The sequence below is a fragment of the Telmatherina bonti genome (assembly GCF_933228915.1).
Source record: "Telmatherina bonti genome assembly, chromosome: 2".
NCBI lineage: Eukaryota > Metazoa > Chordata > Actinopteri > Atheriniformes > Telmatherinidae > Telmatherina > Telmatherina bonti.
The window spans coordinates 5258015-5272520 of record NC_136620.1 but is presented as its reverse complement, the minus strand read 5'-3'; the positions used below and the strand labels follow the sequence as shown (position 1 = coordinate 5272520).

At 46.6% G+C, this 14506-nt stretch overlaps 1 protein-coding gene across 1 annotated transcript in view; it reads left to right on the top strand.

Moving 5' to 3' along the window:
- Window positions 1–14278, top strand: part of LOC306764647 (C-Maf-inducing protein-like) — a gene marked incomplete at its 5' end in the record, with an annotated part of 21765 nt that extends 7487 nt beyond the window's left edge. The window contains 14 exons of the mRNA XM_079251843.1: window positions 1–30; window positions 124–228; window positions 1310–1723; window positions 2810–2875; window positions 5101–5127; window positions 5206–5254; window positions 5347–5454; window positions 5531–5647; window positions 5972–6112; window positions 9133–9180; window positions 9266–9412; window positions 9489–9594; window positions 10999–11069; window positions 11422–14278. The exon at window positions 1–30 is cut by the window's left edge and continues 74 nt beyond it. Coding sequence (XP_079107969.1) covers window positions 1–30; window positions 124–228; window positions 1310–1723; window positions 2810–2875; window positions 5101–5127; window positions 5206–5254; window positions 5347–5454; window positions 5531–5647; window positions 5972–6112; window positions 9133–9180; window positions 9266–9412; window positions 9489–9594; window positions 10999–11069; window positions 11422–11475 — 1483 coding nt within the window. The 3' untranslated portion in view covers window positions 11476–14278. The remainder of the gene's footprint in view (window positions 31–123; window positions 229–1309; window positions 1724–2809; window positions 2876–5100; window positions 5128–5205; window positions 5255–5346; window positions 5455–5530; window positions 5648–5971; window positions 6113–9132; window positions 9181–9265; window positions 9413–9488; window positions 9595–10998; window positions 11070–11421) is intronic.
- Window positions 14279–14506: the final 228 nt, after the last annotated feature.

The following is a 14506-nucleotide window of genomic DNA, read 5'->3' as shown; positions in this document are numbered from 1 at the left end:
GATGGAGGTAGTGAAGAAGTTCATACACAGGTGAGTTGTGAGACACCTGCTGGGTAAATTTGCATGTGTGGCACTGCCTTCCACCTTCATGGTCAGGCTAACACCTGGTATTGTGTTTTATAGCATGCACGGTCCAACAGGGCAGTGTCCTCACCCCCGCGTCCTGCCCAACCTGGTGGCCGTGTGCCTCGCTGCAATCTACTCCTGTTACGAGGAGTTCATCAACAGGTCAGTCTCACACACCAGAGCTGATTTACTTTCCTCCCTACCACCAGTCAACGTGCCAACGCTCGGCCTCACTGGTTCCAGCTGAAACGCATCACATCGTCTGCAAACAGATATTCCGGATGTTCAACTGTATTTACCTGCTTTTCTGGGAACTAGCTACAAGAGCCTGATGGTGATTAGTGAAGAGGTTCAGGTGTCTGCTTTGTGAAAATGAGTTGGCTGTTCTTTGCCCCCATGTTTCCATTGATTAGAGAAACCCTGGCTGGTAATTTCCCACAACTGCAGGACTAATATGGTGGAAAGAGCAGGTCATAACCGCATCAGTCATCAGACCACATTATGCCATTTATAACTGAAGCTAATGTACAGCGTCCTGCGGTGACAAAGTCATACAAACCACCTGGAGTTTACTGACGACCAAACAGCTTCTCATGACTTCATAAGGAAAGTAAAAACCTGACATTTATTGATTATAATATTTATTACCAGTGAGTTTTTTTTCAAACTTATTTAGAATTATTAATGTAAAAAAAATACTTTAATATATATTTAAGAATAAACATTAATAAAATAACAACATATTTAATAAATTAAATTGGAAATAAATTGATTACCAATGATTATAAAATATTTTCCAGCTAATAATGAGTCAACAGCATATTGATTATGACAAGAAAATATTCATTTAGAGCAGCATGAATGTTTTGAACAAGATTAAGAAGATTTCCATCTGGTTTCAGTTGTTTCGACTCTTTTTTTGACTGTTTGAGCAGTTTCTATCCTGCTTCCGTGGTTTCAAGTAGTTCTTGACAGTTTAGAGCAGTTTAAATGTTTTGAACAAGATTGAGAATTTTCCATCTGGTTTCAGCCGTTTCATGTAGTTTCTGACTCTTTTCACCAGTTTTTTAACGTGTTGAGCTGGTTGGAACAGTTTCACAAACGATGAAGGAAGAAAACTGAAACATCTAAAAAGATTTATCTATCCATCCATGCATCCTTCCTTCCATCCTTCTCATGTCTTCCTTCATTCCTCCCTCTATTCATCACTCTCATGTCTTCCTCCCCTCCGTCTCCTCCTCAGTCGGGACAATTCTCCGAGCCTGAAGGAGATCAGAAATGGCTGCCAGCAGCAAAATGAACGTAAACCTCCAATGCCCCTCCGTCTGCTGCGTCCAGAGTCCCCGGCACCGCCTCCTGCTGCCCTCCTCCCCATCTCTACCGGTCCCAGTCCTCCTCCGCCTGCCCAGACCAACCTACCCATCCCCGTCTCCTCCCTTCCTCCCTCTATCATCAATTCCAGCGAGATCCTGGTGGAGCTTGAGCGGAACAACAACTCAGCCAACACCAAGCGGAAGCCCGGGCCGGCGGGGGGTGACAGTGAGCCCAACCTCATCGACTGCCTGCTGGTCAGCCCGGCCATCAACACGCTGTCCATCCAGCTGCCGGCACAGGCAGACCGAGTGCTGCGCTGCTTTGCTCTCATCCTCAAAATGCTGTGAGTTTTTACTTCCGCACCAAAACATTTCACACAAACACACAGACGAGTTGTCATTTTACAACACGACACATTCATTGTTAGCATCTGTTAACATCTGCCAACATCTTTCGTCATCTGTTAGCTTCTGACCGGTAAAATCGGACCATTCTTAGAATGACGACTCTTCTGCAGCTTTGGTTTATCCATTTGAAGGCCGGATGTTGTGGAGAACCTGCAGTGTTTTACTATGAAGCCACTCTCTCTTGGGATTGTCTTGCTGAAATGAGGAGGACGTCCCTGAAAAAAGGAAAAAAACGTTTGGATGCAGCAAATGTTGCTCCACAACCTGTATAAACCTTCCAGTAGTAATGGAGCTTCACAGATGTGCAAGTTACCCATTAAAGTTAGTCCATTAAATAGTACGTGGAGACAAACTATGTTATTGTCGATGGTTTTCTGAAGTCTTCCTGATACCCATCACACAATGACTTTTTAATGCAGTGCTGCCGGGATTGAAGTCATGGTCATTCATGTTGGTTGCCCACAACGTACAGAGATTTCTCCAGATTTTCTGAATCTTTTGATGACCTGTAGCTGATGAAGTCCCTTCATTTCTGGGACTGTACGGTAAAAAAAACATTCTAAAACTGCTGAACTGTTGCTCAGGCAGTGGCAAACAGGTGTGGAATAGTCAGTAACAGGATGAAAAGCATTTTCATTCCAGCAACATTTTTCCCAGACCGACATGTTCCACATCAGGAAGAGTTTTTCTGTTTCAGAAAGTCTCCTTCTGCAGAAAGACCAACAAAACCAGCTTTGTGCCGTTGTTGCATCATAACTGGGTCATCAGTCCTGTTAGAGCGAAAGCCCACCGACTCGGTGCCAGTGGTAGCGTGGACGTGCAGGTTATGTCACCGACTCTCCGTCAGAAGGCTGTAAACCAGCCAGGTTGATAAAAAGGGAGAGTGTTGTGGGTTTGTAACCGAGCCGACTGGGATATCAGGAGGCGGCTGCGGTTTGTGTTGCATCATATGTGTCCGTCACGGCGACCAGCATCGCCTTACTGCTACTTTTCTGCTGATTCCTGTCTTTTTCACCTTTCAGGTCAGACTATGATGACTGGAGACCTGCTCTGGCAAGCCTGCTGCAGCCCATTCCCTTCCCCAAGGAGTGAGTATTCATTCATTGCTACGGCAGCACTCACCTGAGCTGGAGATGTTTGCTTGATGGTTGACCCCAGCGGACCACATCTCCCATCGGCTTTATTTTTGTTTCTTACCCGTTGGGCCGTTCGGCTGACGTAGGTGAGATATGTCCCCTGCTTGGGGGCTAAGGTGTCCCTCAGAGATGCTGCTGTTATTGGATGTGATCAGCTGTGTTAAATCTGTTCTTTGGGACACGCCTGCCTCTCACCTGCGCCAGTGTTGTCACGCCGACGCTGCATTAGAAAGGCAACAACACCAGGCATTTCAGCTTACTCGTTATGACTAGTTACTGGTAACTAAACACCTTGTTTACCAGGCAGGAGTTAATCCTAAAGCAGTAAACAGTTTTCCATCTGCATCTCTGTCATCATTCAGTGTTTCTTTCTGCCCATCATATGTCTTAACCTGTTGTCAGGATCATGCTTGTTGCTTTTAGTTTCCTGGTGGTGGCTTTGGACCAAGTGTTTGTCGTGAATGAGGCGAGTTCTGCTACCTTGTTCAGTTAGACGCCCCTGTAAGCCAGATGTTAGCTGTTAGATGTTAGCTGGATGGAAACAACCTTTTCTGAAGGGTTTGTCGTGAATCAAGCGAGCTCTGCTACCTTGTTCAGTTAGACGCCCCTGTTAGCCAGATGTTAGCTGGATGGAAACGACCTTTTCTGAAGCGTTTGTCGTGAATGAGGCGAGTTCTGCTACCTTGTTCAGTTAGACGCCCCTGTTAGCCAGATGTTAGCTGGATGGAAACAACCTTTTCTGAAGCGTTTGTCGTGAATCAAGCGAGCTCTGCTACCTTGTTCAGTTAGACGCCCCTGTTAGCCAGATGTTAGCTGGATGGAAACGACCTTTTCTGAAGCGTTTGTCGTGAATGAGGCGAGTTCTGCTACCTTGTTCAGTTAGACGCCCCTGTTAGCCAGATGTTAGCTGGATGGAAACAACCTTTTCTGAAGCGTTTGTCGTGAATGAGGCGAGTTCTGCTACCTTGTTCAGTTAGACGCCCCTGTTAGCCAGATGTTAGCTGTTAGATGTTAGCTGGATGTTAGCTGGATGGAAACAACCTTTTCTGAAGCGTTTGTCGTGAATGAGGCGAGTTCTGCTACCTTGTTCAGTTAGACGCCCCTGTTAGCCGGATGTTAGCTGGATGGAAACAACCTTTTCTGAAGGGTTTGTCATGAATCAAGCGAGCTCTGCTACCTTGTTCAGTTAGACGCCCCTGTTAGCCAGATGTTAGCTGTTAGATGTTAGCTGGATGTTAGCTGGATGGAAACGACCTTTTCTGAAGGGTTTGTCGTGAATCAAGCGAGCTCTGCTACCTTGTTCAGTTAGACGCCCCTGTTAGCCAGATGTTAGCTGTTAGATGTTAGCTGGGTGTTAGCTGGATGGAAACGACCTTTTCTGAAGCGTTTGTCGTGAATGAGGCGAGTTCTGCTACCTTGTTCAGTTAGACGCCCCTGTTAGCCAGATGTTAGCTGTTAGATGTTAGCTGGATGTTAGCTGGATGGAAACGACCTTTTCTGAAGCGTTTGTCGTGAATGAGGCGAGTTCTGCTACCTTGTTCAGTTAGACGCCTCTGTTAGCCAGATGTTAGCTGTTAGATGTTAGCTGGATGGAAACGACCTTTTCTGAAGCGTTTGTCGTGAATGAGGCGAGTTCTGCTACCTTGTTCAGTTAGACGCCCCTGTTAGCCAGATGTTAGCTGTTAGATGTTAGCTGGATGTTAGCTGGATGGAAACGACCTTTTCTGAAGCGTTTGTCGTGAATGAGGCGAGTTCTGCTACCTTGTTCAGTTAGACGCCTCTGTTAGCCAGATGTTAGCTGGATGTTAGCTGGATGGAAACGACCTTTTCTGAAGCGTTTGTCGTGAATGAGGCGAGTTCTGCTACCTTGTTCAGTTAGACGCCCCTGTTAGCCAGATGTTAGCTGGATGTTAGCTGGATGGAAACGACCTTTTCTGAAGCGTTTGTCGTGAATGAGGCGAGTTCTGCTACCTTGTTCAGTTAGACGCCTCTGTTAGCCAGATGTTAGCTGTTAGATGTTAGCTGGATGAAAACTTTCCTGAAATCTATGTTTTGAATGGTTCTGTTCAGAATAAGACAGATAAGGAAGATGTTTTTAATCTCTTGCCGGTGATGTATATAATGCTGATCGTAGTGTGTTTCCTCTCTCTTTCCACCTCTCTGCTTCCTCCCTGCAGAGCTCTTGCTCACGCCAAGTTCACAAAGTAAGTACCTGCATGGTCTCCAGCGCTCTTTAAAGATGAAGCATTATGAAACTTCCTGACGTTTGTGTTTACATCCAGGGAGCTGAAATACGTCATTCAGAGGTTTGCAGAAGATCCCAGACAGGAGGTGAGTGTGTTTGTGTGTGTTGTTTTTTGTGCTTGTGGGTTAGCAACACATTCAAGCAGCAACAGAGGAAATCACACGTGTGTGTCCTCCAGGTGCACTCCTGCCTCCTCAGCGTGCGCTCAGGTAAAGACGGCTGGTTCCAGCTCTACAGTCCAGGAGGCGTGGCCTGTGATGATGATGGGGAGCTGTTTGCTAGCATGGTGAGTGCAGGAAGATGTTGGGGGGGGGCCCATGGAGCCGCTGATGTTCTGATGCCTTCTGCTCCCTCTGGTGCAGGTTCACATTTTGATGGGCTCTTGCTACAAAACAAAGAAGTTCCTGCTTTCACTGGCTGAGAACAAGCTGGGCCCCTGTATGCTGCTGGCCCTCAGAGGGAACCAGACCATGGTGGAGGTGTGTACTCTATAAATACTTATATTGGAGGCTGCGAGACCCCTGTATGTTCTAGTTGTTTCTTTATTTGTTCATGTTCGTTTAGAAGTTGCACATAAACTCATAATTAAAATTGGAAAATAATTAAATAAATAGAAAATATATATTTGAGATCAGATCACACAGGAATATGAAAAAAAGCATCTTCTCTATTTCTTCTCATCTTTTTGTTTATTTCTTCACTTTTTCATATTTGTAGTTTTGTTTTATTTAGTTCAGTCTGCACGGCATCTTGACGAGGACAAAGTGGGCATGATGTGTTTTAAAGTTGTATGATGTTTCCAGATCCTGTGTCTGATGCTGGAGTACAACATCATCGAGAACAAGGACACGCAGCTGCAGATCATCTCCACGCTGGAGAGCACGCGGACGGGCTTCCGGATGTACGAGCAGCTCTGCGACCGACAGCGAGAGCTCAAAGAGCTGGTGAGTCCAAGACCGGAATGTCTCACAGGGCGTAAAGGCAACACGCAACCTTTGCAGGGAAAGCAGTCAGCAGCTTCTCATTACAAGAAAGTCCTGTTCAGAGACACATGACCTGCCGCACATGCTACGCGTCAAACATGATCAACATACAAAGTTTAAACCTCCTGCAAAACTTCTTTCATCTGGGAAAGTTTTTCCTTCAGCTGGAAAATGGATGAATTTCCACATAAAACTTGTAGAGTGTTTGCTTTTCTGTCCGCAAGTTAAACCAAGATGTCATCAGGTCACATTTCATTACAAGTAGAAGATGAACATCATTTACTGGGATCAAGTCGGTATATCCATCCATCAATCCACTCTCCCCGGCCACATTTGCCAACTCTGCGGGGGGGATCCCGAGGCGTTTCCAGGCCAGCCGAGAGATATAATCCCTCCAGCGTGTCCTGGGTCTTCCCCGGGGTCTCCTCCCAGAGGGACGTGCCTGGAACACCTCACCAGGGAGGTCCAGGAGGCATCCTGACCAGATGCCCGAGCCACCTCAACTGGTTCCTCTCGATGTGGAGGAGCAGCGGCTCTACTCTGATCTCCTCCCGGATGACCGAGCTCCTCACCCTATCTCTAAGGGAGAGCCCGGCCACCCTGCGGAGGAAACTCATTTCAGCCGCCTGTATACGAGATCTCCTTCTTTCGGTCACGACCCACAGCTCATGACCATAGGTGAGGGTAGGAACGTAGATCGACTGGTAAATGGAGAGCTTCGCCTTCTGGCTCAGCTCCTTCTTCACCACGACAGACCGGCGCAGAGTCCGCATTACTGCAGACGCCGCACCGATCCGTCTGTCCATCTCACGCTCCATCCTTCCCTCACTCGTGAACAAGACCCCGAGATATTTAAACTCCTCCACTTGAGGCAGGACCTGACTCCCGACCCGGAGAGGGCAATCCACCCTATTCCGGCTGAGGACCATGGTCTCAGATTTGGAGGTGCTGATTCTCATCCCAGCCGCTTCACACTCGGCCGCGAATCGCTCAAGCGAGAGCTGGAGATCACGACCAGATGAAGCCAACAGGACCACGTCATCTGCAAAAAGCAGGGACCCAATCCTGAGGCCACCAAGTCGGATCCCCTCAACACCTCGGCTGCGCCTAGAAATTCTGTCCATATAAGTTATGAACAGAATCGGTGATAAAGGGCAGCCTTGGCGGAGTCCAACCCTCACCGGAAATGAATCCGACTTACTACCGGCAATGCGGACCAAGCTCTGACACCTGTCGTACAGGGACCGGACAGCTCGCGCAAGGGGGTCCGGTACCCCATACTCCCGGAGTACCACCCACAGGAGCCCCCGGGGGACACGGTCGAATGCCTTCTCCAGGTCCACAAAGCACATGTAGACTGGTTGGGCAAACTCCCATGCCCCCTCCAGGACCCCAAAGAGGGTATAGAGCTGGTCCACTGCTCCGCGACCAGGACAAAAACCACACTGCTCCTCCTCAATCCGGGATTCGACTATCCGGCGGACCCTCCTCTCCAGGACCCCTGAATAGACCTTACCAGGGAGGCTGAGGAGTGTGATTCCCCTGTAATTGGAACACACCCTCCGGTCCCCCTTCTTAAAAAGGGGGACCACCACTGCAGCCGTCCAGTCCAGGCCACCCCTGTTATGTAACTGGTTTAATTGGAAACAGGTTGGTAATGTCATTGGTTTAACTGATTTAACTGGGAACAGTTCGGTGACTTGTTTAGCTGAAAACCAGCTGGTAACATGACTAGTTTAACTAAAAAGAGGTCAGTAATATCACTGGACAGGATAAAAGAAGCATTTCAGAGAGACTCCAATATGGAAAATAGATTCTCTACTGGAAATCACTGCATGGAAGACTTCCAGAAAGCACTGTCTGTGAACACAGCTCATCCTGAAATCCACACATGCAGTTCCTGTTCACATCATATGTGAACAGGATCCAGAAACACAGTCTTCTGATGATTGGATATGAAATGCACCCAAATGCGCACAGTGGCTTATCTGTCCCTGCGGAGGAGCTTGGAGACTCTGGAGTTGAGCCCGGCACCTTCCAAAGGGAAGGGACTGACAGGTCAGGTCCGCTCCTTTTCCCAACCCAGAGCGCAGAACTATGTTCTCCACAGCCAGACACGCCGTGGTGTGGAACCAAACTGCTGCCAAACGTCTAGAAGTGATGCAACACATCAGAGGAGGAGGATTCTCATTTATTCACAAGTTTATCTTTAGTGTGGTTTCTGTCAGGGTGGTGTTTATTCCTCTCCATCTCCTGCACCTCCTCCTTCATGGTGAATATTGGATTAGAAATTAGGAGGAGGTGGAACCACTGCCCCCCCTCTCCGACCACATCTGCAGCGCTGCAACCCAGCTGGGACACACAGGAACACCAGTATGTTCCCAGTAAATAAACTGGAGTCAGAGACGTCTCATTTATGTCCGTTCATTTTATAATCTGAAACAAAGGAATGAAGCACTTCCAGCATCATCTGGAGCATTTTGTTCCAGCGTATCTCTGGACTCCTTCATTTCCCCGCCAGCTTCTAATCTGTGGGAGTGGGCAGCGGCATGTTAGGTGCTAAGACTTTTGGTCTTTCTATCTCCTGAATGGGCTGAAGAGTTTGAGATTTGAATGGTTAAAGTGAGGCAAAAGGTGTAGGAGGAGTAGCGTTTCAGACATTTTGCAGGAAAGGCAGTGGGGACGGGAACTTGATGAACCGGGAACTGCAAACCGGTGCAGAGCTCCGAAACCCTGTCGGAGCAGTTCACAGCTCATCATGCAAAAACCAACCAATCGCCTTGCCTCTATGCGCATTCGCAGTAATTTAGCAGTAATAGCCAAGCTGCTAGGTGACTAATGACATTTGAGAATGTTCCCATTTTTCATGACTTAAACGCACTGTGCCTGCAGCGGCTCACCTGCATCATCTAATGTCTGAACAGAGTCCTGCAAGGCCTGAAGCTCAGATGCCATCTCTGCTTTTTTATCTGTCTCCTCAGCAAAGGAAAGGAGGTCCCACCCGGCTGACTCTGCCCTCCAAGTCCACGGTGAGACCACCTTCTTCTTTCTGTCTGTCTTGGAAAATGTAAAAAATCCTTTGTCTGACTGTCTCTGTGGTCTCCTCTTCTACAGGACGCGGATCTGGCTCGCCTGCTGAGTTCAGGGTCTTTTGGGAACTTAGAGAACCTGAGTCTGGCCTTCACCAACGTCACCAGTGCCTGTGCTGAACAGCTCATCAAGCTGCCTTCGCTAAAACAGCTCAACCTCTGGTCCACGCAGGTACGCTGTCCCTGACTGCCTGAAAGACACCCGTCATGTCCACAGATTCTCTAACCTGTCCCTGTTTCCTGTCTAGTTTGGAGATGCAGGTCTGAGGTTGTTATCCGAGCACCTGGCCTGCCTTCAGGTTCTCAACCTGTGTGAGACTCCTGTGACGGATGCCGGTCTTCTGTCTCTCAGCTGTAAGATAACAGAAGACTGTTGACGCTGACGTGACGTTACCGCCACTTTGATGTGAGGTTGACGGGACGTTGACATGACTTTGACGTGAAGCTGTCATTATTCTGACTCATTATTCTGACATAATGGAGACAAGATACAACTGACGTTGACGGGACAGGACGGGACAGGACAGGACGGGACGTTGACGTGACAGGACGGGACAGGACAGGACGGGACGGGACGGGACGGGACAGGACTTGACGTGACTTGACGTGACTTGACGTGACTTGACGTGACGTTGACGTGACGTTGACGTGACGTTGACGTGACGTTGACGTGACGTTGACGTGACATTGATGGGACGTTGACGTGACAGGACGGGACGTGACGTTGACGTGACATTGATGGGACGTTGACGTGACAGGACGGGACGTGACGTTGACGTGACATTGATGGGACGTTGACGTGACAGGACGGGACGTGACGTTGACGTGACATTGATGGGACGTTGACGTGACAGGACGGGACGTGACTTGACGTGACTTGACGTGACGTTGACGTGACGTTGACGTGACATTGATGGGACAGGACGTGACTTGACGTGACTTGACGTGACGTTGACGTGACAGGACGGGACATGGTGTTGACGTGACATTGATGGGACGTTGACGTGACATTGACGTGACGTTGACGTGACGTTGACGTGACATTGATGGGACCGGACGGGACGTGACGTTGACGTGACTTGACGTGACTTGACGTGACAGGACGGGACATGGTGTTGACGTGACATTGATGGGACCGGACGGGACGTGACGTTGACGTGACAGGACGGGACATGGTGTTGACGTGACATTGATGTGACGTTGACGTGACGTTGACGTGACATTGATGTGACGTTGACGTAAGGCTGACTTGACTTTTACGTGACATTGACGTGACCTGAAGCTGTCGGTGTTCTGACGCAGACATAATGGAGACCAACACTGACGAGATGCTGATGACGTTGATGTGAAACAGGCATAAATTAATGAAAAAAAAAGGAACATTTTTTTTAAACACAGTATTTTACCATTGCAGAAAATTGCAATGATACTTTTTTGTTTATTAGTGATATTTAGATTTTATCATGATTTATGATTTATTTCAATGTGTTCTATAAAATATTTATAAAATATATGATCAGAATTATATCATAAATCTTCTATAAAATGAAGCTGTATCATTCTTTTACATTTTATTGCAGAGGTAAACACGTAATTACATTATGTTCTATTATTTATTCACAAAAATACCATGAATATGAAAGAAAAAAGCTTATGTTCATGTCTACTGTATGTATGAGGGGTTGAGGCAGACAAGATGCGGACGTGCCGCTGATGTAACTGTGATGTGACACTGTCATGATACTCATGTCCTTTCAGCCATGAAAAGTCTCTGCAGTCTGAACATGAACAGCACCAAGCTGACCGCCGACACCTATGAGGACCTGAAGGTAAACCTGCAGCATGTAGATCCCGCTCCAGTCCTAAAGGGCCACAATTCTGCAGGCTTTTTATGTTTCCTGCTCTAATACACGTGATTCAAATGAATCAGTCACTGATCAGAACTTTATTGGCTGTTGGATCATTTAATGTAAGCTAGGTGTGTTGAAGCGGCGATACATTGGAAGCAGGTGTCCGTCTGTGTCTGTGTAAAAGGTTGGTGTGGAACTGGTGGGTGTGCTGGCCGAGCATAAATCGTGTCGGGATGTAACCGGACGCGGAACAGGCTGCTGTGTGACTGCGTGACGTGTAACTGTGTGTAATAAACCCGACTCTTGTCTGACTGTCGCTGTCATCTTGCAGGCCAAACTCCCCAACCTTAAAGATGTGGATGTTCGCTATACAGAGGCCTGGTGATGTTCATCACTCCCTCATCCTTCAGCCTCCACCCCCTCTCCACACACACACACACACACACACACACACACACACACACAGTGATGTTATCACCATCATTAAACCTCAAAATCAGACATCATACTGGTGGGAGGAACCCCATCATGTGACCGGTGGAGTAGCTTCCTCATCTTCATCATCTTCATCGCCGCCTTGCAGAAACTCGTAGAAAGACTTGTCCGTCCTTGTGACTTTCTGGACCTGACGATTCGCTGTACCTGCAGGGAGGAGTGGCTTTTTGTTTACCACGTTCAGGACGACTCTGGGACAGCAGAATGTCCCTCACATGTGACTCATTTGCTGAGCAACGTTCCTGTTCGTGTTTTCCTGCCATCGTGTGATGAAGGTTACATTCCGGACGGTTCCGAATGCAATCCACGATGTAGCTCTGAACAGATGCGCTGTCACTGGAGAAATGAGGCGCTACCTCCCCAGAACGAAGATTGTGCCTCCTCATGTACAACACAAACATTTTTATGGACATGGATTTGCATATTTTTCCAGACATAATGTGTTTTTATCAAAACCTGGTCCAGCTATTCAGGACGGTGATGTTGTCTTTTCATTTCATTTTGGTTTCCATGGTGATTAGTTGAGTGGAACAGCTGTAGTTGGGTGGTCTAGGATCCTCTTATATTTATATGTGGTCTCTCCTGGATGGTTGTCCAGATGGCAATGGAAACCACACTGTTGGTTTTTTTTCATTTTTTTAAAGCCAACCAAGGTGGGAGCCAATCATGGGTCTCCCTGTTCGCCACCATGATGGAGACCCGCGGTGTGGACCGAGGCAGACCCATCACCAGCCAATAGTTGGGTATTTTCATGTCCTGTATGCAGACATCGGAAGCAGAGAGGACACCTGCCAAACGTCCTCTCTGACATGGTCCAGGTTGCCGACATGGAGCTGAGGCGTCACCAGCGTCTGCTGAAGACTTCTGCCATGGCGAGACAAACAACCCCCTCCACGCCATGCCATAACTGCCGGGCCTTTTTCCTTGTTGTCCACGCTTGTCTTGGGCTCAAACATGGCTGCATCCATTGGTATAATTTATTGGCCAATCAGAGGACAGGACGCCGTCCACAATGAGATGCCTCGTTTCCTATTTATTGGTTGCCATGACAGTTTTCTGTTTGGCCTGTTGACTCGTGTTTGGGTCTAGCTTTAGGATGTCGTGCTTGCTCTCATTTCCTGTCTGCTGTATATATTCATGTATATAGTCTCACTTCTTCGGTTTGTTGTCCCAGCATCCACGGGCTGGCGTTGCCGCCATCTTAATGTGTGTGTGGTTGTTTCTTTGTTCACACAAAGTGCACTGTACTCGAAACCATGTTTTTAATGCATACTCTGATTATTTTCTTTGATTTGTTGGGTTTAATCAAAGATTTTCTTTCCTGTGTTCTTTTTTTTTTTTTTTTTTTTTGCATGTATATGTTGTTGCATCGGCTAATATTTTCCATTTTGGAATTTTATTTTATAAATGCGATAAAGGTTTTGATCATGACTGCGGTTAAAGGACTGACGTGGAGAGATCCCATCCAATGGTTCTCTTGCCAGGATCTACCCGTGCACCTTTTGGTGGAGGAAGTTCAGGTATGAGAAGAAACGGATGTTTTAAGAAGCCAGTCACACTTTTTGGCACTATTTGAACTGTAGCTGAGACTTATTCATTCAAGTGAGGCCATTTTTATATAAGAATGCTAATATTTCATATTTTCTCAAGAATGTTGTTCAGATTATCATATCAGAGGTGGAACGCACCGACCGTAGTTTTCCTTTCTAATAAAGTTGGTGGTTCCGCACGAGCAACGCGGTTATTTCAGTCCGACTTTAATGTACTTTAATTTTATCCTCCATGTTGTTTGGGTGAATGTTTTAAAGGAACAGCTGCCATGACGGAAATTTACTTTGCTGCTCTTCAAAAAGCAGCAATGAGGAAAAGATGCAAAACTGTCTCATTTATTAGTTTAACCAGATGAGCAGCAGGTGGACCCATTTCCCAGTTTAAACCAGTTCACAGGAGGCAGGAGCAACAACATGATGAGAATAACGATGGATTAATGGGAGAATTATCACTCTGAGCAGAAGTTTCTCGCTTTTCTACCAGGAAAAAAAACTGATTTTGTTTTTCCATTGTTATTTTTGTCTTTTTAAAATTATTTTAAATTCATTTAAATTTTTTGTAAATGTGGTTTTCCGTGAGTCAGGATGATAGTTAGTAAATGCTCAGGTGTTTAAACCTGATATGTTTTTACATGAACCACAAAAGCTTTTTCTTTTTTTGCATAAAAGTGTTTAACAAAAAAAAACTAAAATGTTTCTCAAATGAGGTGGATGGAGGTATTTCCGATAAGTTTTTAGCTCTGCAGAGAGGTTTAAAGATCCATGTCCAGCCTCAGCTGATCTGGTTCCTACAACTTTTTTATACAGTCACACAGTTCAGCTGAACAGAACCAGGTTCCGGTCCAATCTGACCGACCCTGGAGTCAAATCATTGTGTTCCTCAGAGAGAAAGGGGAGCTGGAAGGCTGAGCTTGTGGATGTCCTGCGGTTGTGGCGTCGCTGTCCTGTGGAACTCAGGCTGTTTTCCTGCTTCTCATCTGTCGCTGCTTTTTTAATTCCTCATCAGCTGTAGAGACTTTCCCCTGATGTCCGAGTCGTATCCGGCTGCGTTCCACTTCCAGTCTTTTCCAGCTGCGGTTGTAGAAGGACAGCTCTAATTCAGAGATTCTGATTAAAATATAAAAGACAGGAAAAATAACAATGATGTGACATAATTTCATTAGAAAATAAATTGTCTGTGAATTTGTTTCAGTTCTGTGTGACTTGTGTCTTTATTTAGGTTTGCAGGGGGTTCCAGTGATCAAAGACCATCTTTATGCAAGATATTGGAGAAAGAGCCCAAAGAAAGATCAGTTATTATTCCAGAAGGATTGACTGGAACTATTTAACTAAATTATAAACTGTATAAAACTATTAACCATTTATTTAATT